The sequence below is a fragment of the Zingiber officinale genome, chromosome 7B (genome assembly GCF_018446385.1).
Source record: "Zingiber officinale cultivar Zhangliang chromosome 7B, Zo_v1.1, whole genome shotgun sequence".
Lineage (NCBI taxonomy): Eukaryota > Viridiplantae > Streptophyta > Magnoliopsida > Zingiberales > Zingiberaceae > Zingiber > Zingiber officinale.
Window position 1 is genome coordinate 108,319,353 of NC_055999.1, and position 25,186 is coordinate 108,344,538.

At 36.1% G+C, this 25,186-nt stretch overlaps 3 protein-coding genes across 10 annotated transcripts; all 3 read right to left on the bottom strand.

Annotated features, from left to right (window-relative positions):
- Positions 1-7,551: 7,551 nt before the first annotated feature.
- Positions 7,552-9,442, bottom strand: LOC122006804 (myb-related protein 1-like). 5 transcript variants are annotated; one of them, XM_042562432.1, is made up of 7 exons: positions 9,282-9,442; positions 9,000-9,210; positions 8,847-8,923; positions 8,722-8,770; positions 8,558-8,636; positions 8,408-8,477; positions 7,552-8,260 (listed from the first exon to the last, which is right to left on the bottom strand). In XM_042562432.1, the coding sequence occupies exons 2-7, from the start codon at positions 9,208-9,210 to the stop codon at positions 7,691-7,693; spliced, it is 1,056 nt and encodes a 351-aa protein (XP_042418366.1). In that variant the 5' UTR covers positions 9,282-9,442; the 3' UTR covers positions 7,552-7,690. The 5 variants fall into 5 exon arrangements, with proteins under 5 accessions (XP_042418366.1, XP_042418365.1, XP_042418364.1 ...); XM_042562431.1 differs by having other exon boundaries at positions 8,558-8,639; XM_042562430.1 differs by having other exon boundaries at positions 8,722-8,773.
- A 2,696-nt stretch (positions 9,443-12,138) lies between these two features.
- LOC122006805 (E3 ubiquitin-protein ligase SIRP1-like) lies at positions 12,139-14,156 on the bottom strand. Of its 3 annotated transcripts, none has more exons than XM_042562433.1 (2): positions 14,015-14,156; positions 12,139-13,312 (listed from the first exon to the last, which is right to left on the bottom strand). In XM_042562433.1, the coding sequence occupies exon 2, from the start codon at positions 13,278-13,280 to the stop codon at positions 12,252-12,254; it is 1,029 nt and encodes a 342-aa protein (XP_042418367.1). In that variant the 5' UTR covers positions 13,281-13,312; positions 14,015-14,156; the 3' UTR covers positions 12,139-12,251. The 3 variants fall into 3 exon arrangements, with proteins under 3 accessions (XP_042418367.1, XP_042418369.1, XP_042418368.1); XM_042562435.1 differs by having other exon boundaries at positions 12,139-13,303; positions 14,015-14,154; XM_042562434.1 differs by lacking the exon at positions 14,015-14,156 and adding an exon at positions 13,708-14,008.
- Positions 14,157-15,165: 1,009 nt separating this feature from the next.
- On the bottom strand, positions 15,166-24,637 carry LOC122006806 (probable complex I intermediate-associated protein 30). Of its 2 annotated transcripts, XM_042562436.1 has the most exons (6): positions 24,504-24,637; positions 23,477-23,647; positions 17,951-18,042; positions 16,052-16,132; positions 15,830-15,931; positions 15,166-15,739 (listed from the first exon to the last, which is right to left on the bottom strand). In XM_042562436.1, the coding sequence occupies exons 1-6, from the start codon at positions 24,553-24,555 to the stop codon at positions 15,542-15,544; spliced, it is 696 nt and encodes a 231-aa protein (XP_042418370.1). In that variant the 5' UTR covers positions 24,556-24,637; the 3' UTR covers positions 15,166-15,541. The 2 variants fall into 2 exon arrangements, with proteins under 2 accessions (XP_042418370.1, XP_042418371.1); XM_042562437.1 differs by lacking the exon at positions 17,951-18,042 and having other exon boundaries at positions 23,487-23,647.
- Between the last annotated feature and the right edge of the window lie 549 nt (positions 24,638-25,186).

A 25,186-nucleotide genomic window follows, 5' to 3' on the forward strand; every position in this document is an offset into this window, starting at 1 on the left:
GTCGGCTAGAAGGGGGGGTTGGATAGACGGTACCCCTCAAATCGATTACTCCCTATGTATTCGTTAGCTTGCGCAAAAAAAATACAATACTAATATGAATACAAAAGCTAATCTAAAGACAAAAAGAGAAATGCAAACTGCTAACATGTTTCCTTTAACGTGGTTCGAAGATTAGGGCTTCTATTCCATGGCTATCCGTAAGGTGAGTGATCCCTCAATCCTTCGGTGGATTAGCCCCCGACAAACTCCGGCTACTCAAGCAACTCCTTGTGGGTGGAGAAACCTTACCACAACACCAACCAAGAACACTTGGACACAAAGGAAACCTTGAGCACTTAGTGACTACTAATTAAGCTTTAACGAAGTCTAATTTCATCTACCTTAACCAAGCTCCAAAGCCTTGGTTATATAGGCCACGGGTTGAAAAATCTCGCCTACCAGTCGACTGGCGAAAGTGCTAGTCGACTGCCCTCTATAAAGATTCAACCGTTACATCCTAACGGATTAATACCAGTCGACTGGTGAAAGTACCAATCGACTGCTCCACACTGGCTAAGCGAATATAGACATTTGTTCGCTCCCCAGTCGACTGGTGAAAGTACCAGTCGATTAGTACCCCGAATACAGTCTCACACACTTTGACCCTCACCCTTACGACTCACTTAAATCTTCGTTTTAGCCTTAGCCTCTTGCCTTTAAGTCTACTTCCTTTGGCTCTCGTCCCTTGGATGCACCCAAGCCCGCGGCTTGTCCCAATGCCATCATTCGCATATGCATCAAAGTCGCTTCCCTCAGTCCTTGTCCTTGCTACCTTATCCACGGTCCCTCGGATGCTCCATCCTTCACCAGGCCTGAAACCATCAAGCTGATTCATATGTGTATCTTGTAATCCTACACAACTCAAATACACATATCAAATACAAGGGTGAACCTGACTTAAACTCTTTGCCTAAACATCAAAGCACATGGTCGCACAGACCATTGTGATTGCTCTAACATCTAGGACCAATTGGAGAACGTATCTATGACCAATGGAAGAACATGTCCATGCCTCGAAAAGCATGCACGTCGCCCACTATGGTATTATATAAAGGGAGGTTCGTACACTGGTGGAGGTGCACATATTCACTGTTTACGCTTGTGCTACTGTTGTTCCGTTTTCTTCTTCGTGCAGGTGATTGACTTAAGCATCAGAGGGTCAATGCCAGGGACACCTTTCCTGGCTTGGCACTGATGTCTCTTATGTTTGTAAATCGGAGCATGGTCTACATCCAGTCAACGCAGCAGCCACATCCCCAGCTTTTCGTCTCCATGATTTTCTGACATGATCACCAGAGATATATTTGGTTTAAATCATTAAATTTTAATAATTTTATATTTATGTTATAGATTGGGTTTTCAAAGTATAGAATATAGATTTCATTCAGAAGATATGCACTACAATAAAACATTTCATTGAAATAAATAAAACAATATTTGTCTTTTGTTATAAATGATAATCCTTTCTTATCCAAACAAGAAACAGAGATAATGTTCTTAATTAAGGAAGGCACATAAAAGTACTCTTCAAGTTCTAAAACAAGCTCAGTGGGCAAAGATAAGGAATATGTTCCTACAACTATAGCAGCAACCATTGCAGCATTGCCTACTTATAGGCCTATTTCATCCTTTGTCAATGATCTTCTCTTTCTCAACCCCTACACATTAGTACAAATGTGATATGCACATTCGGTATCTAATACTTATAAAGAAGAAATAGATAGATTGACTTTTATAACATATATACATGAGGCAGAAGTCTCACTTCTCTTCCTTTTGACTTCCTCTAAGTACAATTTACAGATCCTCTTCCAGTGTCTAGTCTCACCGCAATGGAAGTAGATTCCTTCCTTAGCAACCCCACCTTTGGGTTTTAATGCATGAATCTTGCCCTTTCCTTTGGCTTGGATCTTACCCTTACCTTTGGGCTTCCATTTGCCTTTGCCCTTTGGCACCATCAAAATGGTACTAGGCTTTGTCTTCTTAAGGTTGAGTTCAGTAATTCTCAACATGCTCAACATCTCAAGCAATAGTTTGCCAATTTCATTCATGTTATAGTTCATGACAAATTGACTATAGCTCTCAGACAACAACAACAAAATAAGGTCAGTGGTCAATTCTTAGCCAAGTGTAAATCCCAATCTTTGTAGATTCTCTATATACTCGATCATTTTGAGCACATAAGGCCCTACGAGACTTCCTTCTTGCATCTTGCATTGGAATAGAGCCTTAGAAATCTTAAATCTCTCATGTCTTACCTTTCCTTGATATAGTTATCTGAGATGTTCAACCATATTATAAGCATCTATGTTCTCATATTACTTCTGAAGCTCATAGTTCATGGTGGCAAGCTTAATGAATGACACATCTAATGCATTATCTTGACGCTTCTTTTAAGCATCTTTATCAGCTTTAGTGGCAGTAGTGGGGGTGTTTCAGGAATGGGTTGCTCTAGGACGTATAATTTTCTTTTTTGCTTGAGGATAATTCTCAAGTTTCTGTATTAGTCCAGGAAATTGGCTCCATTGAGCTTGTCCTTATCAAGGACAGATCGCAGAGAGAGTGTATTCGACGTATTTGACGATATGGTGATCTACAACAATAAAATGTAGAAATAAGTATCAAATTTAGATTATTTAATTAGACCTTTAATTAAATAATTCTCCCACTGAATTGTAAAGCTTGGTAGGAGCAAGTCATGGATGTAATTTTACCCACACTACTAGTTCTATACCCGCAAGAAATAACATTCAAGTAGGACAAGATCCATATTATACCTCATCTTGAGTTAACTTTGGCTAATCGCTCAAGACTTAGTATAATTTAGATAGGCAACATTTACCAATTACATCATATGTAACTCTTATGTCATAGGGTGAACAAGACTATTTGTTCATTTGCACATCTTATGAAATTCATATTATAACCCATCTTGAGTTAGCTTTGGCTAATCACCCAAGACTAGTATAATTTAAATTATATCATATGGGATAGGCTTCTAATTTTCAATCTAATTGAGGTAATTTAGTTAAGTCACACCCAAAGTTCAATAGTGGAATATCACAATTGTCATGTCGCACTCTACCAAGATAAATCGAGTGACTTTGCTTTGGCAAAACCTTACTATAAGGTTTTGTAGGCATACGAAAAAGACCTAATTACGATTAAACTACGCATGCATCGCATACAGTTATGGTATATCATGACATACATCGACATGTATGCTAAATAAAATGTGACATGATTATGGCCCCATCAACTACAATCTTCTCAAGCTAATGAGAATATCGAAAGCTTAACCTAGGTAAAAGCATCTTCTCCAAGTGCTTCTTTGGTCGTCGTGTGTTGTTGTCCTTCTCTCTTTTTTATCATCGTCTAGTAGACTTGTTCTTTCTGAATTTGTACATTATAAAATCTAAAAAAAACCTCGAGTTACATTCGACAATAGTTTAAATTTACAACAAGAATGAAAAAGATGAAGGCACGACACGCAGACCGTATTATGAATTACAACATACACACACATCCAATCACATTGGGGCCATAATCATGCACCATGTCATATAACATTCACAATATCTTTATGACATAAAATCTATTATGATTTCAACAAAGAATTATGAGCTGCAACGCCAGTGGTCTTGCTAGTCGGTCAGCGGGTGGGGGGTCAAGGGGTAGTGTCCCTGGCGGGGTGAGGGGCAACGCCCTCGATAGAAAATTATTTTGCATACTCATTGTATGAATTACTGTGATACCTGAGACCATGTTGCCCATAAAATCGAGACCTTACTATTCACAATAGTTTGGTCGAGATCTTACTGTTCACAACAATTTGGCTGAGATCTTGCTGTTCACAACACAAACTGTTTCATTTCCAACAAAACAAAGACTCATAATCATGCAAATCATAGTGAACATCTCATGCAATTTCTATATCATATATAAAATTCTAACTATAACTTAGTATACGCCTTCGCAAGTGGCTCAAATATCACTGTAAGGATCTAGAGTACTAAACACACAGAAAGTGCAGTAGAAAACTAACTAGATCCTTTCAGAAGATCCATGCGAAGGAGAAAATCATATACTAAGTTTGTTAAAAGGGAGTTATACCTTTGTTGTGTAAACACGAACTCCCAACAGCAAGAATCTCAACACGATCACGTGTCCGTGCCTCTTTCGGTATCCACACGAACAAACCTTCCATTCACGAACTCACGAAGTGGAAAAGAAAACTAAGGTTGTGCTAGCAACCACAAGGAAGATTTCGGCCAAAGAGGAAGAAAAGAGAAGAAGAAGATGAAGAACACAAGTGTTATCCACCAAATGAATTAACCCCCCCCCCCCCTTTTGTATTCATTCACCGAATAAGTCTTAATTGGCATTAATTGTCTTAATTGACATTAATTCTCCATTAATCCAATTAAGTCTTGATCTTTCCTCTTCCTTGGTGAATTCGAGTTCACCCAATGAATCCAAATCATTGATCCTCATCAATTCGAATTGACTCTATGAGTCTAATTCAAATTAGACTTAATCCAATAGTTGGATCCAATTGACTTTAACTTAATGATTCTAATTCGAATTAGACTTAATCCAATGATCTATCATATAAACTCATCTCCAAATCAACTTGTCCTTTGTGTGTGATCAAATATGTTCTCATAACGTTGGCAATGTCTTTAAAACTATTTTAGATACATAAGCAATGAGTGACATCTAACAATGTATCATTTCTACCTAAGTAACGAGAATATCGAGATCTGACCTATCCTGCCTGTGACTATTATCTTATATAACTCAATTCCTCTATTCTTGATCTCTAAATTGATCAATGAGGTATAGACCGTGTCATCCTCTTATCAATCTTTGTGTTTCTTGATCTCTAAGTAGACACACTTAATCAAATAAACTCAATATCTCATATTGACTTATTTGAGCATGGTTATGCATTCTTGTGTCCTACTAATCAAAGGGTCCACAGACATCGCTTCCGTTATATGAAAGGGATAGAACTCATCTACATCACTCGCATTCCTCCATATAACTTATTGCATACCCAGTAATTGACTTTATAGTTCACTCTGTTACAGGTGGCGTTTGTCGATACCAAAGTACACAACTCTTTATATAGGAAACCGTAGTGACTTCATGTCTAAGAACTATTCATATCAATAATTACTGTGAAAATATTTATGGCACTCCTATAACGATCCATGAAACATCTCATAGCAGATCAATTCAGTACATGTTCTCTAATATATATACATGTGTCAATGTGATATCTCATATGATCATATTCATGACTTGTGGGATTAAGTCATCAATTGACCTACATGCTAATCTCAACCCATTAATATTGTCCTTGCATATTAATACTTGATTAGGAATAGTTAAGAGTAGTGTTCTATATATCTACAATATTCCACTATCAATTCAACCAATTAATATGTTGTAGATTAGAACCTCCTACTTAAGGATATTATTATACTTATTCATTCGGCACTAGACTGAAATAAATATAATAACCAACTTTATCTTTTATTAATTAGTGAAATATAATTAAAAAATATCTTTATTAATTATTTTATAATTGATACTAGGACTAATTTTAATAAGATTTTAAGTCTCATTTGATATTGTCTCAACCATTAGACCCCGTTTTGCTTTTCTTGAATATTCTATGTCGGCTTCTTATTTCAAGGAGACCAAACCTACTAATCAGTAGGTGCGTTTTTTAAATATTTTGAAACCATGTATGATGGGATTGAACTTTTGATATATCTGTTTGAATGCTTGACATTTAGTTTGGTTTTGGAATAGATGATGATTGTGATGTTGATGACAAATGGTATATAAATATTGTAAATGTATGTACAGTTTCAATAAAAATTAAAACCTGATTGGGGGTACAGATTCAATAAATAGACGCGGATATAATAAATTTTCATCGTAAATTTAATCACCGATGTAAAAATTCTCTGTCACTAATTTGTGATTGATTTTTTAAAAGTGATCTCTAATTTAAAGATCGAATAATAAATTTTTATTGCTAATTTAGTGACTGATATATAAAAAATTATCACTAACGTAGAGATTGAACTGTATATTTTTATTCTTTAAATTTAACGATCAATTTTAATTCGGTCTCTAAGTCTCTAAATTGATCATCTATTATATGCAGTCATTGAAAATTAGCGACTAAGAAAATAAAGAATGATCCTTTCGATCGTTAATCTGTCATTAAATGTCGAATTTCTTGTGATTTATGTTAGTCGTCAAGTTATCACAACAACGCTAGGTAAGCTCAACCTTGCAAATTAGTGTTTTAAGGTCGAGATGAAGGTGAGATCTTTTTTCTTAAGACAATATAATCTCACTCAGATGTTTACGATCGATTGACAATTTTCTTCCAAAATATAATAACCTAGGATTCAAAATAGGAGCATTCCAAATTTCAAATCTCAACAAATTTTTGAAGTCTTAGAATTCTTTAAAGAGGAGAGGGGAGTGAAGAATTCAAGAGGGAAATTTACAATTTGAGTGGTGAATCGAGGAGAAGGAATAGAGTTCTTTTTAGGGGTGGAGGATTTCTCCCAAAGATGTTAAAGACACTTTTAATTAATTATTCTCTTTAATTAATCAGGTCCAAGTTAATATTTTCATTCGATCATTCTAAACTAACCCTTTATCACTCAAATAATGTTAAATATTAATTTCTTAATCACTCAAAAAAATTAATTTATGATGATATACCCTTAAAATGGTCATTATGTCCCTATCAATTTGGTTATGAAAATAATTTTCCAAACATTTTTATTGATCCATTACAATTGCTACCCTTCCCTTTGGTATGGCGATCAATTTTCTATCAACATTTTATATTTGTAGAATGAACTGTTTGTTCACCTCTCGGTCATTTTTTTAGAATAAGAAAACATTACTTGCAGTCATTCATGGATCACATGCAACTGTTTACTTCAGTTTTTCCAACGTATTGTCCAGACCATCAATTAGTCTCTCGTTGCTAGTAATGGGTGAATCTATCATCCTAGTGGTTCTATACGGTCAGTCTTATGATCATTTGTGAAAAAGTAAATCAGGAAGTTATAGTTGACCAGTGCGGGGAGAAATTTTTTTTTCTCGATTTTATCGAGATTCAAATCTTTATCCTATGGTAGTAACTGATATGCCCTGCACTAACCAACTCAATTATGTCCCAGGACCAATTAGTCTCTCATATGAAACCTCCTTCTGAGTCATGAGAACTTAAGAAAATCACTTGCAAATGACTAGCTTCAAAATATTACAAACACTTTAATGTCTTTAAAACTCCGAAGGATATTTTAGAAGATGAACTTTCAGTGGAAAAATCAATCTATCTCTTACTACATTGAGTTTTATTATTCTTAAAGATCGAGGGATTCAATGATGACCACAAAAAAATGTTAATTCAAGATTCTTTAATGTAAGAGTTTAGGGTTAATAATATGATCATAACAGGTAAATAAATCATAATTCTGTATGCTATCTTGAATGCTTTTGGCAACATAATGTTTTATTTTCAGCTTCATCTTAGCAGTAATCTTTTTGAGTCAATAATTTATTTGGTAAGCTTCCTTAAATCTCTCTCTCTTTCTCTCTTTTTTTATCAACTCCATCTGAAATCATTCAGGTCCAGTTCTTTACAACTTGATGAACCCTCACTACCATGATGGATGTTTAGTTCTAGTTCAGTTTTAAGACATGGCAACCCAAACTCTTCTAATTGCTTTTTACTACCTTGATCCAGAGTTGGTCTCTTGCTTTTTGGGTGTTCAAGAAATTTTTCTTCATCACTTTCCTCTTTCTCTACCTCAGCTTCATCTTTGCATCGAGGTCTAGCACTCGATTGCGCAATGTCTGAATCCCTTAGCATTGATGCAGTAAAAGGCTTCTTCTGCTCATGCTCATTCAAATCACTGTACCATGATGATAGAGGAAAATCTTGATGATATGGTCTTAATGCCATTCTAGTAGCAAGTGCCTCTTTCTCCTTTTGTAGTCCGTCGGATGAGGCTAAGCAAGGACCTACTCGAACCGAGTTACTGAAATATCCATTCGAGACTGTAGAGGCCAGATCAGAGAGGTTTCGGTTTGTGATTGTCTCCTGGGCCTTCTCCAGCACTGACTGCAAATATTTTCCTTGAGCCTCGATCCGCAATTGCAAATGTCGTTGCACCTTCACAGAAATGTCATTTGTCAACATGTATGATCCAATGAAACAGTAATGTGTTTAAGATGTTTTGCTACTACTCTTTCTTGTTTTACAGGATGCTAGAGCCAAGCAAATGAGTAGTCGTTCGATATGTTTGGATTGGCAAATTACCTCAACTTGTTCATGTAACTGCCTCTGTACTTCAATTTGCATTTTCAGTGCCTCATCTATCTGCATGGATCTGTGCTCAATGCACCATCAGCAAATGATTATCCTGTGTATTGAAATAACAAACTCAATAAGGATTAGTTGTCTACATACTTGTTCGATGGCGCTGCAATGTTCATCAAAGATTCGTTGTTCTCCGGTGCCCTCTCTTGTACTAGTGCACTGCCAATCACTGCTGATTAAAATAAATCACCATTTAGCCTATACATTATGCAGAATTTTGGACCATGAACATAAACTTCAGCTTCTCTCCTTACCATTTTTGTTGCTTCCATTAATTATTTGAGTGTTTTTGCCAAGTCTGTACTTCTAGTGGACAAACAAAAAAGCAGGTTAGTGAATGCGATAATCACAAACAGATCGAAAAACAGTGAGTTAGTACCTGAAGATGACTTTTTAGATGGTACAAAGTTAGTCCTGGAATCCCCATTACTCTCATGATTGTTTTTGGAGTAGCCTCTGCAAGATGTAGTCTTCTTATGTAACTCATTAAGATCGATCATTTAGAGACAACAGCGACTTGTTGTATACTCACTGTCGGCTCCTCCGAGTTGGTTCACTGCTTCTATAAACCTCTTGTGGAGCTCTGCATTCCATTTAAGCCGAGGCTTTACGTCGGTTGAGAGAACTAAGCCTGAATCTTCTGAAGCACTTCCTCTTTGTAGAAACAAATGCCTCTCTGGGGAAAATGTTGTCACAGAAGATAGGAGGCTGTTGTTTCCTTGATGAGGCTGGTGCTGATACATCTGCTTCAGAAAATTATACAGACATGTTGGATCGAGTAGACCGTTCTAAGACAAACAAATATATTTCTTACCTTTTTTCACTGGTTAGCTTCTTGCGCTGTTCGGTATACTTGAATTCCAAGGCATCCTCAATTAGAACATCATGTGTGCTCTTGTTGTCTAGGAAGGTGCTCAAATTCTCTTCAGCTCCCTTGATGATGAGGAAGGACCCCAAGGGCCTCCTTATAAGCAAAAAGGAAAGGGAATTTCGAGTTGTTCGGGCAGAACAGTCAAGTGCAATCTAATCTGCACAGCTTGAAAAGTGGGTGTCCATCAAATCCATTCGGCAAATTGTTTTTGGCACTTAAAAGTATTGTTATGGTCCTTGGACAAACCATATGATTTTGATACCGTATCATGCTTACAATCGGTGTGCTTCGGTGCGTGCCAAGTCACACTTAGATGAACTTGAATGAGCTTCGCTATTTTAACTTCATTTAGTTCATTTGCTTCTAAAAATAAGAACATAGCAATTAGATAGCCAACAAGGCGTAAAGATGTATCAAAAACTAGTCAAATTATCATTAGTAGAATTCATCTAGGCCGACTAGAACTTCGGTTTCATAACATACAAAAGTAACTAATCCTATTAATAGAAAATTATCCATGAAGAAGCTGATTGCTGATATCTCGAGAACTTGGAACTTCCTTTATTCCCAGCCAATCAATAGCTAATAAGGGGTTCGAAAAGAGCATCTTATATGGTTGGTTATGATTTTTCTTCTTCTTTTTTTTTTTTGGATCTCATGGAAATCTTTAACATTTCATCTTTTATATAGCTAAATTGAAGAGTTTTATAGGTATTTTGATAGGAGGAGGTTGCAAGCTCAATTTTGACTGTTGCATCCAGAACCAGAACTGGATTCTTACTTTCCATAAAGAACAGAAAACTCTACTGTGCACAATTCCCCTATGTGCCTTTCATATAGTGAGTAGGGGAATCCGGCATAAGAACTCGATTCCCATCTATCTCCACTTAGTTTGGTACTTATTCAGTTATCCCAAAGAAAGAAAAGACCGGGAATCCGGAAAGTGTTCATTAGCAGTTAACCATAAACTGAATCAATTGTTCAGCAGATGAACTTGAGTCCCTATGGTTTCTGATGCGAGACATTACCTCTGGCTATCAGAACAGGTCTATTGTATTGCAATTCTGATTCACTAATGGAATCACAGTTTTGTGGTTGCGAATTGCAAGTCTTTTAGCTTTATCTTTCTTTCTTGCTTTGCATCTTTGCATATCCTCCAATCACTTCTTTTCGAAAAGCTGGCCTGCTTTTTTTCTCCTTTGGTGCATTTGCTTACCGAGTTAATGGTGGTGTTTGAATTTGTAAGAGTGCAAATCTCATATCTGAAATTTCTTCATGTCGAAATCCACGGGTTGCTTTAGAGAGCGAAATAGGAGCCAGCGATCAATTCTAACGACTTAATCGAGTTTATATTCAAATCGAAATTGATAATTTTAATTAGAATGCAAATTAACATTAGCCGATAAACCGACAATTTGCATTTCTATGAGAAATATTTTTCTTAATCAAATGTTCCTTTTAGTATTGTAAAAAATGATTCATCATCCAACACCGTAGATAAACAAAAGGTGAACGGCAATTTATCAAAGTACACACTCAAGTTTGGATCAAAATTGATCCAAAGACACACTATACTTTTTATATCAGGTTTAATCATGGACCTAATATTAAATCATATCAAACCCAATGTAAACTCAATCTGAATGATTTTATGTTTTAGTTTGTTTTTCCGATAACATTTCAACACTTTTAGAAACACCGAAATATTCAATGGACAGTATTGTTAGACTCTTTGCAACCTCGAAAATTCACAGGACCTGAAATAGATCTAATCTGAGATCAAAATCCACTGATAAATCTAGAGACTTTAAATTTTCATTTCAAATCTTTTGAATTTATGAGACGGTAAGGAGTTCAATGGTATACTATCTATTGCATATTTCAATTTCTTCGAAAGTGTTAAAATATTATTAAAAAAATACGTTAAACCTTAGCCTCGTTTTGCTTGCATGTATGCATCATAAAGAAGGAGGAAAGAGAAGAAAAGTTACATGGATATAAGACAGGAAAGAAAAAAAAGAAATTACATGTATAAAAGAAAACTAAGAGAATAGAGAAATCATGAAGGAATAGAAGGGGAAAAATAGAAATTGATAAATATCAAAGTATAATACGTTTTTTATTAATCTGTAAATCTAAGAAGAAATAAATAGGTTAAGTTGAACTAAAATTATTGGATTGCCAACTATTTCAATCAGTCGCATGTCGCCCACCCCCAGCCCAATGCCTAGCTCATCCACACCGTTGCCACTATCACACCACTAAAACCGCCATGGTGCCTTTTGGAGTAGTTTAGTTCCATTGAGACATCTACTTCCTCTAAGAGGTTCATCGCCGGCGCCTCATTATTAGACCTCCAACTCGAGCATCCTCCGTCCAATTCCTGATAATGCGATATCTACTAGTGCCAACTCGAGTTCTCCGCCAATTGGTCGGTCTTGTTCGATCCAAGCACAATAATCGTGATAGAGGATTCAAAGGGGGTCGTGTTACAATGTTGTATTTACTTAGCTCGCTCCCCCAATTCATAGTCATGAAATACTTTGTTAGTGTCAACTCTGATTCTCCACCTTCTCGTCTTCTTCGATCTAACCATGGCCTCCGAGTAAGCACGAACTGTGATGATCATGACGGAGCTAGTGTGTTTCAAGGTGGTGAGTAACTAGGACTTGTACTTAGCTCTCTCGTCTTACTTGCCCAACAAGTGAAAAACGGACTACTCAATTACAAGTCTGCCGAGTTTACTTGCATCCACTTGCAGTCAATATTGTTAGCATTTGAACAGATGAAAAAGGCGAGGTAGGATCGAAGCACCGACAAGTTATTCTTCCATCGTTCAAATAGCGAACACAACAATATTTACAACAAACCACATGTCACTCATGAAACAACAGCAGAATGAATCAACATTTTTCAGCTTGCATCAGGATGAGAGTTACCTCCGGTGGTGGGCTGCGAGGAAGAGGATGGTTGTGTTGAGGAAGAATTTCCACTCCGGTGAGACCCCAGCAAAGAGAACAAGCCATTGAATGGCCAAGGAACGGGTAACCAGGAACCCCTCTCGCTCCCTCCATCGCTGCTGTCGCTACTACCACCACCACTATCACGAAGCTCCTCCCGATTAGCGGCATCTGAGACCTTTGACTCCTCTGTAGGCACCTGAAAACGGCAAACCGGACAGGAACTGTGGAGCTCAAGCCATGGCAGGATGCAATTGCCATGGAACTTATGCTTGCAAGGCATCTCCTTGGCCTTAGTGCCGATTTCAAAATCATCCAAGCAAATTGAACAGCTCAAGTTCTCTGTAATCTTTATGGTGGGCATTGCCTCCACTGCTGATTTATGAGCAGGTGGAGTGCCATGAAAATTTGGATCGCTCTCGGCCAAATGCTGCAGGAGGAGATCTAGGCCTGGTCCGAAGAATGAATCTCTCAATGAGACACCGCTGTTGCTGCTGTTCGAGCTCTGTCCTCGTGCATTATTCGCGTCTAGAGAGCCCTCCATGGCATTGTTGATGAGATCCATAAGCAACTGTGTCCGGTCCCTGTCCCTCTCCCTATCATTCTCATCTCCATCAGAATCCAATCCATTGCCCTCCCTAAGGGCACGGAGCATCTGTAGAATGGCTGGGCTCCGTCTCCGCCGCCGGTTAGTAGCAGCTTCCGAGTCATGTCCCCGGCCAGAGTTGCCCTCTTCTTCTTCACGGCGGAGACGGCGGCGCCTCAAGGAGCTACCACTGAGCATTTCAAGCAAGATGGGAGCCCAGAGAGAGAGGTCCCTGTTCAATTCTAGGTCAGGAGATGTGGCTGCTTCTCCTCCCCCATTCATCTCCTCCACAAATCCACTGTTGCAGATTGGGCATTCGATCTCGGCTCCCATGATCGGACTCACCATTCTTGAGCACATGTGGCACCAATATCTTGCAGCTAGATATTCATCCATTGATTCTGCCTACTCGTTTCACCCTGTTGAATCTACAAATAATCGCAATCAAAGAACCCTATGAACATTACTCTACAAGGACTACAAAGCCATGTCCTTCTCTAGCACACCAAAAATAAAAAATAAAAATAAAAAAATAAAAACAAAAACTCGTCGATTCTAGGGTTAAAAAACGATTTTGGATGGCTAAGAAAAAGGAATGCCCAATTTAGGTAACTCTCCCACAAGACGAAGAACATATCAGAGAGAAACAATAGATCTGCTATCAAATATCCTCAATCTCCTTAAGAAAAAAAAAATACAGAGAAAAAAAGTAGGATTTCCAATTTCCATAATGAAGATCAATCATTGCAGCTCGAACAAAGACGATCTGATGGAATAAACACAATCATCAAGAACAAGGACGAAGAGAACCAAAGAGATTTACCAGCCTCCCCCTCCGCCGCCTCGGATTCGAGAACGAAACCCCCAAAACTTATCACACGCCATCCCAAAAATCCAACTTTTCCATAAATCTCTCAGAAAAAACTGGATTTGGAAGATATTTACAGCTGAAAACAGGTAAGATTGCATCTAAAAAAGGGGGAAGTGCTGGCAACGGAACAATCTAGAAGGGCTTAATTTCAAATCATCGAACCACCGGAAGAGGGCTCATGCACGCTAATTGCGTGCACCTGAACCTGATTAGATTACGAAATGGGTAAAGAATGGAACTTTAATCGAAGAAAATCTACCTCGGTGAAGGGAGACGAGCAGGTCTCCAGCGACAGGGTGAGAGATCGAGATCGAAGAGGGGAGGAGCGGATGGAAGATGGAAGTCAGCGAAGAAACAAGGCCGGCAATTAATTATATTCAACAAATAAATTACTATTATTATTTAAAATTTATATATTTCTTGAAGATAAGCAAGGATTAAATTTTATTTTAAATCTATTTTTTTCTTTCCATTTTGATGTTTTTTTAAAAGTAGTGACTCGGCCGTGTTTATCTCGTCAAATATAAATTCTCAAATTGATAAAATAACAATTAAAGTGACCTAGTACATACAAATTATACAAAATTAAAATAAATAAACAAGAATTATTTTTTATTATTTAAATTCAGATTATATTTATAGCCAGAGTATTTGATTATATTAATATATGGCAGAAGCTTCCAAGTAAAAAAGAAGATTAGAATGATCCATTTGAACATAAAAAAAATGAGTAGGGTTTCATATCTTCAATATTAGCCACTTGCACCACTAGTGACATTGACTCTTGCACACCCGACCAATATCTCTCACTCGCAAAATTGATCCATTGGGTATCGCTTGCATCCTTAACCCTGATTGCAATCTCAACACATTGTCTAGGCTAGAGAGATAGATTACTCCAACAACTAACTTCGTCGTTAGCCTCTCATTGTCTAAGCTCAATGACAAGTGAAAAAATTTCCTCGGCATAACTTGTTTTTAGTTTCTCTATCCCTACTTTTTCTTTCCAGCTCCTAACAGATCACTTTTTGCAATTGCCTAATGCTTTTCCTTTTCGGATATAATATGATTTCCAAACAATGCGCGTGAGACAGTTCGAACAGAATGAACATGACTAGAAAATGGAGGAATCATGGATCACACGCAATGAATAATTGAGTACGATGCTTCACCGGCTACCAAACAACAAAATTGAGCCAGATTGAAAGCTCACGATGTATTAAAATATACATTTCCAATTCAATTCATGCCAATGGCTGCTGCTTCACAGAAGCCTGAGCCTGACACCCACCATGTTTTGGGAGCCCTACACCACAGGAATTCTAGTACTTTGGCTAACTTATGATAGCTATTTCATCCGATAGTAGGCGAAAGAGATTTTTTTTAAAAAAAAAACTTCAATAAAGGTGATAAATTCAAATCCATGTATAACAACAGTGTTAGAAAAAGAAAGAGTTTTAATCATTTCTACAAAAATATTCATTTAACTGAACATCATGCGATGCCAAGATTGGAATTGAATAGTACAGAAATTATTAAATACTTCTCGATGTTACCTTTATTTGACTCTAACAACTGTGTCAGCAAATAGAGTTTGGCCAGAGTTGTTCCCGTCAAATGCATCAACAACTGGAGACAAATGTAACAATTTTCAATATCCTGTTGGCTGAGTCGGATCTGAGTTTTGAGTCAATCCGATGACAAGTGTGAGTGAAATTTATACTGGTGAAAAAGTTGAAAGTAGGGTATGAGATGATCCCAAAAGGTTAAATATTTTGAGTGGTTTCTAGATGAGATCTGTTGTTCTCAGTGCTTTTATCCAATCAATTTCCAGTCTGAAATCTCCAGGTCCAGATATAGGAACACGAACATCCCTTTCAGCATTAACGGAAAGAGCCATTGCGACAACTCGCGATGGATTCATCTCCGTCTCTGAACTGATCACACGGCCTTTGTATTTTGCTACATACTGATGTAGAGGGATCTGATAGAGCCAAAAGATCAGAGTTGCAACCCACAGACGACTCAAATCTTAGATCGATGTTATGGTAACAACATTAAAGGAGAAACTTGCCTTTGTGACATGCCATTGGTTCTTGGGAGCATATACAAGAGCTTGCCATGAATTGTTTTCCTGCTGCCCCGGTGTAGTACTTAACCAATTATCTGTATATATCTGCAAATGTAATTTTAAACGGAGGCATGAACTCTATTAAAAATCCAAAAAATCTGGCGTGGGAAATCAAATGAGTGAATAAAGTCAATAGTTGTGTAAATAAGCAACATAGAATCTTACAGTAGATATATAGCATCTTCCATCCCCCCGGACTCTCATGGCTAATGTATCATATGACTCCAAGTCAATAAAGCCGTTGAACTGCAGCCAACAGTATTTGCATGAGATTTGCAACTGACAGGTGTTTTCAGATTATTAATCAACAGGGGAAAAAATATCGTTTGACAGGAAACACCGACACTTTATTTAGATCTCCAATGTACATAATAATAACATGAGAACATTTTAGTCAAGCCATGTTAGCTCCCAGTTCTTCAAGATTTTTAACTCATCCAACTAAGATTTTCAACTACTATTTTAGTTTTTTTTTTCTTTCTTTCCTAGCAACCTCACACATTCATTAATAGTTTCTCACACATTCAACTTAACAGTTTCATCTTTGCAACATTAGCATTGGTAAGCCTTGTTTCTTAACCGTCCAACACTCTATTTATAGAGTACCATGGGCCATGGGCCGTATCAGACATTTTTTTTTCCTTTTTAGCCTTAGGAAAACAAAGCTCACACGAGACTCCTGAAGCCCTTCTCTGACTGAACTACACACACATTCTCAATAGCAAGACAAGATGAAACAAATAAATTAGTCAGAATTGGTTCATCAAATTTCATAAAATACTGAAAAAAAAAATAATAAAGGCTCATGCACTATCTTTTCCCTCTTCACCTTAGTTACCTCTCAATAGTAACATAAGGTTAAACAACAAAATTAGTCTGAAATTGGTTCTTCCAAATTCACAAAATAGTAAAAAAAAAGAAAGATTCAAGCAATATGTTTTCCGTCCTCAGCTTAGCTATCATACATGTGGCAGGCAAAGTCTTCAGATGCAAGTCCAATCAAAAGTGTGTCCTTACCTCTAAGGTAACCCAAATGCAAGGAAAATATCAGATTGACCTCTTGATCTTCCTGAAATGATTTAAACGTTTATAAATTATCTGCCAAATCCTTTTCTCACTCATAACATTTGCAAACATTTCCTTATAGAACCAAAAGGCAACCATCCTTCTTATCACTTGCAGAAGAGCAAGTCTAGTATCACATTAATGATATCCACGGCCATAGGACTAATTCCAGATGCATATAACAATTCGGTTTTTTGAGCATAAAAAATGACAAATTCAATCATTCAACAGCAAACAGCCAACTATAGCCAAAGAGGAAATACCAGCAGAAGGGATAGGAAAAGAAAGCAATAAAGGATGAGATAAAAAAATAAGAGGGAAAGAGAAGTCTTAGAACCCAAAAAAAATGGAAGACAAGAAAAAAGATACTATGTATGACGTCAAGAAAACATGCATATTAACAGTTCTCCAACACGCAATGGGCTAATACTGAATCAATATTAGCAGACACACATAGGAATAATCAACCTGGCATATACTGTGCTAAATCAGTCTTATTTCAATTAACAATTCCTATTTAAAATGCATGCTAAAGTTCCAAGATGCCTAGGATTTGATACATCTATAGACATCTGAATGTTATCAGATGCAAATTCTTAATCCATTTTGATTCTCGATGAGATAAAATTACCACCAAACTGAACTTGAAAATATTAATTTGCATTAAGTTAAATGGTTCACCTTTCACAATATAATGCATACAAGTAAAAAAAGGACAGCCCGGTGCACGAAGCTCCCGCCATGCGGGATCCCGGGGAAGGATCCATTGTACGCAGTCTTACCCTGCTTTTTACAAGAGGCTGTTTCCAGGATTCAAACCCGTGACCTTTTGGTCACATGGCAACAACTTTACCGTTGCGCCAAGGCTCCCTTTTGGTCACATGATGCATACAAGTAATGATACCAAATCTATTATTTGCAAGAAGAAGCCTATGTAACAGAATAGCATCATAAACCTAATCCACATTTGTGTTTAGTAGATATACCAATGCAGGTTACCTTTTTTGACCGCATTCCACAGAAACCACTGTGTTTCAATTTCCATAAGGACCCCTCAGTTATATCTAATGAAAGATTGCCAGAGAATACACCTTTAATAGAAACAAAAGAAAAAGGTTCAGCACCAGATTGACGAGCGTGTAATCTCATAACTATTATTATTGTTTGCAGTTCAATTATTTGCTTGCAACACTCAGATAAGTATTATGCTTGTAAAATTAAGGCAGTGCAAACAAAATCATAATAGTTACGAAAAAAGGATTATCCCATTTCTAGGTAATAATAGTTATCAGAAAATACTGAGTCAGGAAAAAGAGCAAACTCATTAACACAACCATTAAAAGTTAGTTCATTAATGGTGTAATTCACTTACAATATTAGAGTTATTGTCAGCTTGTGCTTCAAATGCCCTTAAGTAAAATTTTTGAATTTATCTAATTTAACAATTAGGCTTCAAATGCTCTTCAAGTAGACAAGGAGCTGCTAATACAATATTATAACAGCCAAACGAAAGATGGCAACTAACCTAACTAATGTCTTTGGAGTTGGAACATTGTACATACCCAATGACTCAACTCCAGAAAGTAGCCTAAATTTCCATTAACATGTTGCTTCCAGTTTTTTTCTCAAAAACAAATATTAATATGTAAATTTAGACCAGGCTACATGGTGAATCTGAGTCAATAGATAAGATACTGGAATTTTTATTATTAAACAAACAGCAAACCAGCACACTAATTAATGTTACCAACAACATATAAGGTTAGAATGAGACCAAGTAAAAAAAAAATTCTAGTTAACGTAACAAAAAGTGATTCAAGGGATTAGCATTGTTTGATAATGATGATAACCAAAAAAGGGCACACATCGACAATATTTCTCTCTCACAATTTATTTCATTGTCAAATTAGTACTTTCACATGTGAAAAATACACGTGAACAACAAATTTATAGTCCAAATCAAAACGTTGGCAAAGAAATATCATAATGATCTAATGCAGGTAAATTATGCTTATAGATTACACAAGAAAACTGAATGCTATCATCTGTACATCACTTCTTTTTTTTTCTTTTTCTATTTTTTTTTTAAAAGTTTGTATGCCCAAAGTTGCATTTTGGTGTCTAAACCAATCTGTTCCAGAATCTTGAGAGTAGAAGTTTCTTTCTTTTATCGCATGTCTACTTGAGTGGAGGAAACAAGGGAAGAAAGCATCAGTAATGGGTAAGGGAGAAAGGGAAGGAAGGGAGAGGGAAAGAGGAAAGAAAGGAAAATGAGTGAACTAATATTTGATTTTATCATTCATTCCTAAGACATGAAGGGTTAAACTAGTCTTTTTAGTATTTTCCCCCTCTTCTTCAACTCTTTCATCCACTTTGGATGAAACAAGATTGGGGAAAAGATCATCAAATTTAAAATCCCTTCCTTGCCCTTACTTTTCCTTCAATCCAAGTAGAAAATGGAATCTTGCTCTTTTCCTCTTCCTTTTTCCAAAATTGGGGAAAAGATCACCAAATTTAAAATCCCTTCCTTGCCCTTACTTTTCCTCCAATCCAAGTAGAAAATGGAATCTTGCTCTTTTCCTCTTCCTTTTTCCTCTATATGGTTCTTTTCTTCCCATGTAGGCATGAATTACTATCACCCCACCCCGTATGATCATGCAATATCTAACTTTCAGCAAGAGAAATAGCATGAAACTTTTTCTTTGACGGACTCTTCTTTACTTCCTATTGAGTGAAAAAGGAACCTTTATCTAACACTAAGCCCAGCGCACTTTTGGCTTCATGACTTTTCATTCTTTTTTCCAACTTCTGTCTTCTTTCCCATACGTGCACCAATCAACATCTGGTGTTAGCAAACAAAAATGGTCAGCCTCTATCAGAAAGAGTAGACTAGAGGAGAGAGAAAGGATAGTACTTTTTATTGTTTTTCCTTTCCCTTGTTCTTACCAAATCTATGCATCATATGCAATAGTTTGACAAATGATTGTTTGGCCCATGAGTTGCAACATGCATGAGAACTACAAAGTGATTTTATCTGCGATTGCGATAATTAGGGAAATAATATATAAACAATTTATAGGTTGAACTTGAAAACCTTCTCATTCCTCAATACAACAACCAAGTCTTATCTCACTAGGTGGAATCGGCTATATGGATCCTTTTATGCAATTGAGCTCTATCTCCTACTATCATCATGTATACTTAAATAAATTTTATCTTGTTTTATTGTTGTTAACCAAGTCTTTTTTTGTCTTCCTCTTCCTCGTTTGATATGTGTGTTTGTCATAGTTTCACATTACCTAACTGGAGCATTTATTGATCATCTAAGCACATGCCCGTACCATCTTAAACGTGTCTTTCCAAATTTTCCCTCAATAGATGCAAACTCTCTCTCTAATGCTCTGATTTTTTATTATGTCTGTCCTCGTATGTCCACACATCAACCTTAACATTCTCATCTCTGCAACTCACATCTTCTGCTCATGTGCTCAAGTCATAGCCCAACATTCAGCTCCGTACAACATAACAAATCTAATTGCGATTTTGTAGAACTTTTCTTTAAATTTTAGAGGTATTTTACGATCACATAAAACACTCAACGCTCTCCTCCATGTCAACCATCCTGCTTGTATTCTATGTAAGACATCTCTCTCAATTCCTCCATCATTTTTTAAAAATGATCCTAAATATTTAAACCTCTCGATTCTGGACAACTCGTCATCTTCGATCTTAACAATTATTTCATTACATCTAATATTGATAAACATAAATTTTATATATTCTGTCTTTATTCTACTAAGTCTAAAACATTTCCCATCTAGTATTTCCCGTCAAGATTTTAGTTTAGCATTTAGTCCTTCACGTGTTACATCTACCAAAATAATATCATCTGCAAATAACATGCATCACGGTACTGTGTCTTCAATATGTGAGTAAGTTCGTACATAATTACTAATTAGTGTAAAAAGACAGGGAGTTGATCCTTGATGTAACCCTATCTTTATTGAAAATACTTCAGTTACTCCACCTAAAGTCTTTACTTTGATCGTTACATCCTCGTACATATCCTTAATTATTTCAATATATATTACGTTAACACCTCTCTTTTCCAGAATTCTCCATATAATTTCTCTTCGGACTCTATCATAAGCTTTTTCTAAATCAATGAATATCATGTGTAGATCTTATTTTTTCTCTTAATATTTTTCAATTAGTTGTCTAATAATATATATAGCTTTTATTATCGACCTTCCAAGCATGAACCCAAATTGATTTTCAATCACCGTGATCTCCTTCCTTAATCTTTTTTCTAATCTTTTTCCCAAAGTTTCATAGTATAACTCATTAGTTTAATACCCATATAATTTGCATAATTTTGTACATCTCTCTTGTTCTTATATAAGGGAACTAGAGTACTTATCCTCCATTGATCATGTATTTTTTTCGTTTTCAATATCATGTTAAATAATGTTACAAGTCATTCAATACCTTATTTCCCTAGACACTTTCATATCTCTATTGAAATATTATCTGGTCCAATGGCTTTTCCATTGTGCATCCCATTTAAAGTTTGTTCTACTTCTAAAGTTTGAATTATAAAAATTTAAATTTCTATACTCATTTAACTTACTTAAATTACCTAAGTTAAATTTGTCACCTAAACCTTCATTAAAGAGTTGATGAAAATACCTCTTTCACCACTCTTTTATTTCTTCATCGTTTACTAGTACCCTATTATATTCATCTTTAATGCATTTTATTTGGATAAGATCTCTTGTCTTCCTTTGTCTCACTTTAGCTATTCTATAAATGTCTCTTTCCCCTTCTTTTGTATCCAATTTTTGATATAATCGTTCAAAATTTTCATTTTTTTGCTTCATTCACTACTTTCTTAGCCTCTTACTTGGCTATTGTATATTTTTTTAAAAATTTCGCGTTCTTATAAATATATAATTCCTTATATGTTGTTTATTTTTCCTTCGCTTTCTCTTGTACTTTCTCATTCTACCACCAAGATTCCTTAATTGTGCATGTCCCTTTGACTCACCAAGTACACTCTTAGCTACTGTTTTCAACTTTGATACCATCTTATCTCATGTCGTATTGGAGTCACCATATATTTCATCTAATATTTGTACTTCTACCTTCTCCTTAAATATATTTTATTTTTCATCCTTTAGCTTCCACAACTTAATTTTAAGAGTTGTATATATTTTCTTTCGATTGATACTATGTTTGAGACATATATCCAATACTACTAACCTATGCTAGGTAATTAAGCTTTCTCCCGGGATGACCTTGAAATCTTTACAAATCTTTCTATCTTTTTTCCTAACCATAAGAAAGTCAATTTGTGATTTATTATTTCCACTCTTGAACGTGACTAAGTGTTCTTCTCTTTTCTTAAAAAACGTATTAGCTAATATAAGGTCATATACTATCGCAAAATATAATATAGTTTTCCCTTTTTAATTTCTCGTTCCAAACTCATAACCCCCATGTACCCTCTCATATTCTTTATTTTTCACTCAAACATATCGATTTAGATCACCTCCTATTAAAATCATTTCATTTGGCGAAATGTTTTATAATATTTCATCTCATCCCAAAACCTTAATTTGGTAGCTTCATCTAATCCTACTTGCGGTGCATATACGTTAATTATATTCATACTTTCTTTCATCACTATTATCTTAAGGACTATAATTTTATCCCCTTTTCTAACTACTACAACTTCATCCTTTAACAAACTATTATAACAATGCTCACTCCATTTCATGCTTTATTCTTTCCTATGTATCATAACTTAAAACATGAGTTCTCTATCATCTTTACCTTCTCGCCTACCCATTTTATCTGTTATACACAAAAAATACTAATTCTTCTCCTAATCATCATATCTACTACCTTCATTGATTTACTAGTGAGAGTTCCCATATTTCATGTTTCAAATCACAAGTTATTAGTTTTCCTATCATATTTGTTCTTATCCAACCTATGTGAAAACTCTTGCCTATTTAACACTACATCGAAGTTCTCATGGAGATGTAGTAGTCATTGTCAATACGCTGCAGTTGGACTCTGCAACGCGAACTCTTGCATATTTAGCACCACACCTGAGTTCTCGAGATGTAGCGATCCTTGCCGAGACGTTACAGTCGGACCCTGCAACGCGTTCCTTCTAGGAAACAACCTAGCATTAGCACAATAGTTTAATAGATCCATTCATAGAACATTTGCTATAGTTTTAACGCTAGCTGGCAACCAAACGCAACCCTCCTTTATCCGGGCTTGGTACCGGCCATGACTGGTTCGTCATGGGCAAAGCCTCAATCAATAAGCTAAATATCAGTTTCAAGTAATCCATCATAGTGATTAGATCAACAGTATTAAATTAATCAATGCATCAAATCTGTATGAGACATGTTACAAAGGCATGGATTTTGTTACAGAAATGAACATAGCACTTGCAGCAAACTATAATACTAGAATGATAGGCATGTATAAGAAAGTAAAGAACCATACCACTTAGTACCTCATTACTACCAACATCAGTGATCTCCAAAGAAGCTGTAGACAAGCCTCCAAATTCTGAGTCAGAATGCAAGTGCCACCTCTTCAATTCCTCTTTTGAATTGAAGTTGAACACAAATTTTTCACTTGGCGGCATTAGATCTTCTACATTCCAAGCCAGTGCTATAACATGGAAATACATGAAGAGAAAAATATTACATCAATATCTAACACAGAATTCCCTTTTAGCAACCTTTTCTTTAAAAAAAATGCAATCAAGTAGCACATTTGGTATTTTGAAGATCCAGGTTGTTTATTATGCCTAATTCATTTTCCAGAAACATCGTAAATCTCAACAAGCAATATCGTCACACTGTAACTAGATAGAGCACTTTTTTCATCAAGCATAAAAGAAGCAAACAAGTATAATATGATTTCCTGCAAATCAGTTGTGAACTTATCAACCTCTTCATATTAGAAACTACAAACTTCCACACAGCGTCAAAAGGTATTTTCATGTTCGAATTTATGAAGGTTCCTCTAACAACTATAAAAATGTAGATAGTAGCGCATAAGTTCAAACATTTGGTCAATTGGAAAGACACCAATCCAAAAAAATCACGTCTTTGAATTCCTACAGAAGGGGCAAAAGAACATAAGATTGAAGTTCAGTAGACTAATAGAAAAACACCACATTCACACACCATTCAAACAACCCAATGGACAAGCGATGCAGTCTAACCGGAAATGTCAACGACTATAAATTCCTAGCACTCCAACCCATCTTCTAGCCTTCACCTTACGGAAGGAATAGAATTATAGCTCAGGGTACAGAAATTGATGCTGAAACCTTCAAAGCAGCGATGGAAAGACTATCGAGATAAACTGAAACCTAGATCGGGACAGATCAATGAAAGACGCTTGCCCTAGATAAACTGAAACCTAGATCGGGACAGATCAATGAAAGACACTTGCCCTAAAGGAGACGGCCATAAAATGCAAAAGACGTTCAGGAGAGCGATCGATAAGACGGGAGTACCTCGCTTGGTAGCGGCGATTGACGCTTGCAGGAGAGAGCGGAATCTGGACATGGATCGGGCTGGAGAGAAGCAACCTGAGAGGGGAGATAGCCGCGTGGAGGTTGAGTTCGAGTGTTATCGGACAGGCGGCGGCGACACGATGAGATGTGAGCCGTCCGATAAGACGATGGCAGCCATTGGATATTCAAGTCTGTTACGTCGGACTTAATTATTTAATAATCGCATTTTAATTAAATTTAGATTTATTTAAATTTAAATGAAAATTTGCTAAGCAATTTTGGTCACCCTATAATAATTTTAATTAAAATTATTCTAATTAGAATATTAGTTTTAAATAATATTTTAAAATTATTTGATCATTTTAATTAACTTAGACTAATCTTAATTAAATTGAAATCACTTTAAATATTATTTCAATAGTTCTAACCAACATTAAAATTTAATTATAGTTACTTAGCAATTTTTAATCCGTTAGAGCAACTTTGATAAAAATTTATACAACACCATTGGTACATGTCGGGCAAAGAGGAAGATAGCATCTTCCAACCTCTAATACGGAAGAAAAGGAAGAGAGAGATTGTACATAGCAACAAGATAAAGATACACAAGAAAGAGCAAACATGAGGAATAAGAAGAGGGAGAAGAGTTATCATGGTTTGGCAATATGCCTATTTCATAAAAC